The sequence below is a fragment of the Sinocyclocheilus anshuiensis genome, unplaced genomic scaffold (assembly GCF_001515605.1).
Source record: "Sinocyclocheilus anshuiensis isolate Anshui unplaced genomic scaffold, SAMN03320099.WGS_v1.1 scaffold2067, whole genome shotgun sequence".
NCBI classification, from domain to species: domain Eukaryota; kingdom Metazoa; phylum Chordata; class Actinopteri; order Cypriniformes; family Cyprinidae; genus Sinocyclocheilus; species Sinocyclocheilus anshuiensis.
In genome coordinates, this window is record NW_015540844.1 from 80,064 (window position 1) to 84,163 (window position 4,100).

Genomic DNA, 4,100 nt, shown 5'->3' on the forward strand with positions numbered 1-4,100 from the left:
AATTAAATTAAATTAAATTAAATTAAATTAAATTAAATTAAATTAAATTAAATTAAATTAAATTAATGCATTTAGTAGACGCTTTTATCCAAAGCAACTTATAGTGCATTCAGGCTATACATTTTTTATCAGTATTTGTGTTCCCTGGGAATTGAACCCACAACCTTTGTGCTGCTAACATAATGCTCTACCACTGAGCCACAGGAACATTTTTCAACAGCAACAATTTTTGACCAGAAAAACTCAATTAAATTTCAGCACAGCACCAGTTAAAGACGCACCAGATCAGCATAAACTACTTTGGATCAGCATGAAATTTATACATATTCAGTACACATTTTAAACTTGACTTAAGTTGATAAGCTGTCTTAAAAATGTGGCACTTGTGCCAAGAGATACTGAAAAAAGCAGCAAAACACGACATCTGCACATGTTCATAGAGCAACAATTAATCAAACAACAACCCTACTTAAAATAGACATGCGCCACCACTTGTGAAGAGATGAACTATTGTGTCAGGTGTGGAGTTTGGCAGGCTGCTTTGTCTCCATGTAACTCTTACCTCCTGAGAGAGGCAATATGCTCGTCGGAGAGACCCCCTTCCTCTTCATTTATAATCAACTCGCTTCCCCAGTCTGCACGTCCTGAAGCGTTTGATCAGCTCCTCCGACTACAATGTCCAGCAAAACATCAGAATAGTCGAAAACCGGTGAAATATCGGGTGGTGTGTACTGCCGAATGTCCAGCAATTCGTCTCTGGTGAAACTGATTGCAGGGATATAACTAAAGACAGGACAAACTAACAAAAACATAAAAACAACTGCGGAGCACGCTACGGAGGCAGCCATCAGCGTCGGCGCCATCTTCGAATATATATATATATATATATATATATATATACATATTCTTTTTACAAAACTATTAAAAAAAACTTTAAGCATATTCAGTTTTAAAACATATTAACATAGAAAACAGCTATTTTAAATTGTAACAATATTTTAAAATATTATTGTTTGTTCAGTATTTTTGATCAAACAAATGCAGCCTTCGCGAGCACAAGAGATGTCTTTAAAAAACATTAAAAATCTTCATTATTAATCTCTGATATGCTGTTCTCTTAATAAAAAGTAAATATAAGATTTGGTCACACTTTATTTTAAGGTCCAATTCTCACTAATAACTAACTTTTAGCTATGACTTTTTCCTCAATAAACTCCTAATTTGCTGTTATTAATAGTTAGTAAGGTAGTTGTTAAGATTAGGTATGGGGTAGGAAAAAGAATAAGGCATTAATGCGTATATTAATATGCTTTATAAGTACTAATAAACAGCCAATATGTTAGTAATATACATGCTAGTTAATAGTGAGAATTGGACCTTAAAATTGTGAACCTAAAAAAAGTGTTACCTAACATTTTAATAATTTGCTTTAGTACAACGACAATTTCAAAGCCATTTATTTAACTATATATAAAAAAACACAAATGCTACACTGTAAAAATAATAAATGTGTGACATTAACATTTTGATGGAACTATCATGAAAAAAAAAAAACAGGCATTTTATTTAGTGGTTTTTCAAGTAACTTTAAAATCTATACAAAATCACTAACATATAATTTTGTCCTTGTGCTTTTATGTGCCACCTTTGTAAAATTATATGCTGTTCTCCTTATTTCCTAAGTGTGTGATTGCACTAAAAACTGCTCAGAGCTGCAGAAGCCAACAAGGACTTCAGACTCCTGATTCCAGCAGCTGATTCTGAACAGCTGAACCCACATGAAAAGTTGTGTAATTGCGACACTAATCATAGGTTTTCAATTAGAAATTTATTTTCTTTACGGGTGGTATATGCAGCGGGAGGGAAAAAAAAATACATTGAAATGGAGGGCTATGAATCAGCCCTTGATTTCAGAAATAGGCAGAACTTTTTGCTTTATTTATGAAGACTGTGGTTCCATCATTGTTTAAGGACTGGGCTCAAAGGGTGCTGTTCACTTTAAAGGGGTCATATGATGTTGCTAAAAAGAACATTATTTTGTGTATTTGGTGTAATGAAATGTGTTTATGCGGTTTAAGATTCAAAAAACACATTATTTTCCACATTTCTCCTCTATGCCCCACGTTCTGAAACGCGTCGTTTTTTACAAAGCTCATCGGTCTGAAAAGCGAGGTGTGCTCTGATTGGCCAGCTATCCAGTGCGTTGTGATTGGCCGAATACCTCAAGCGTGTGATGGAAATGTTACGCCCCTTACCATACTGTGATGCCGTCCGCCCGGAGCGACGAGACAAAAATATTAAAACCCATTATAAACGAGGCATTTGTTGCATCCAGTGGGGACATAATTACGGATTATAATGACTTATACTGTCTTTTTACGCGTTGCGTTGCATCGCGCCGCGTAAACATAAAACCATGTCTGCATTTGTGATCGGAGAAATGACAAACAACAAGTGCTACTCTACACTGCTCAAAACTCGCGTTTGAATCATCAGGGGCAAATTCATTAAATATAAAAAACGTACTTACAGTCTGTGAGTCAGAACAGCCGGCATTGTAGTCTACTCTTCTACGATCAGGAAACAGTCCTCCATAAAATGTGCTGCACACATCTGAATAAGCCGTTTTAGGTAGGCGTGACTGACTCTTAACTTTTATAAAGAATTTATATTGAGAGCTTGTAACACTCCAAAGAGAAAGGAAAAATTGAAATCGCATCATATGACACCTTTAAAGCCATTAGCTATAGCTCTCTATACAAAAGAAAGAATGACAGATGATTAAAAATGAGAACGCACATATAGTGGGCCTAAAAGTCCAAGATAATTAGTGTAAATGCTCTTTATCAGTAAAAAGAGTGAAAGGGTTAAATGAAGAATTTACATAAATTACAGAATGATTTCATATTTGATACTTCAGCTTTAATGGCAGCAACACTCATCTTCTTCTGAGATAATTTGAGATGTTTCAAAGAGCACCTTGTGCTTCAATGGTAGCATGAAAATCTGACCCTTGTGCAAAGTTCACATGCAAAATTGCTCATTTGAATAGTGACGCGGAAATACAATCTGCAGAATCTGAAATAATTTGTACGTAAAGAAAATCTATGGCATAAAATGAATATTTTCTGATAATTTTCTGTAAAAAAAACAAGGTTTTCCACGTGGTCTCAGACTTTTGTATATGCAAAACCATACCTGTGCCAGAAAAAATAAATCATATAGACATCAGCTAAGAGCAAAGGAATAATCAGTAATCTAATATTTTTCACATGTGTGCCCAGATTTTTCAAGACACCAAATTCTGCATTTAAAAGTCAGAGATCTCATCTTAAGTCTCCAGAGACATGAAAGAGCAACCTCTAAGCAATAAAACTGTCCTCCGGATAAAAGCCCTGCTACTAATGATGGCTGTAAGGTTGTGTTAAAAGTCTCAACAGAGTCCTCAAAGGTGTCTGGCAGCAGATTAGTCTTTGAGTTCGTCATATTATAAGGACATACACTTTCTAAATTATATCAAGACTCATGATAAGTAGTCACAATGAATATAATGGATCTGAGCTGCCACACTGCCAGCTACCTAACACTGCCTATTGCCTACACTTGCATTGATACATTGAAAAGTTTAATACTTTTATTCAGCAAGGATGGGGTAAATTAATCAAAAGTGACAGTAAAGCCTTTTATAATGTTACAAAAGATTCCTATTTTAAAGAAATGCTGTTCTTTTGAACGTTCTATTCATCAAAGAATCCTGAAAATAAAAATGCATCATGATTTCCACAAAAATATGAAGCAGCTCAACTGTTTTCAACACTGATAATACTAATAAATGTTTTTTTGAGCAGCAAATCAGCATATTAGAATGATTTCTGAAGAATCATGTGACACTGAAGACTGGAGTAATGATGCTGAAAATTCAGCTTTGATCACATGAATAAATTACATTTTAATATATATTCGAATAGAAAGCTGTTCTTTTAAATTGTAATAATATTCCACAATATTACAGTTTTTACTGTATTTTTCAAATAAATGCAGACTTGGTGAGCATAAGAAACTACTTTCAAAAAATTTAATAAATTATATATATATATATA

The 4,100-nt window shown here is 34.0% G+C and overlaps 1 protein-coding gene across 1 annotated transcript in view; it reads right to left on the reverse strand.

Annotated features, from left to right (window-relative positions):
* Positions 1 to 4,100, reverse strand: part of LOC107687585 (formin-like protein 3) — a 38,340-nt gene that overhangs the window by 23,173 nt on the left and 11,067 nt on the right. Inside the window, exon 9 of the mRNA XM_016484973.1 lies at positions 563 to 644. Coding sequence (XP_016340459.1) covers positions 563 to 644 — 82 coding nt within the window. The remainder of the gene's footprint in view (positions 1 to 562; positions 645 to 4,100) is intronic.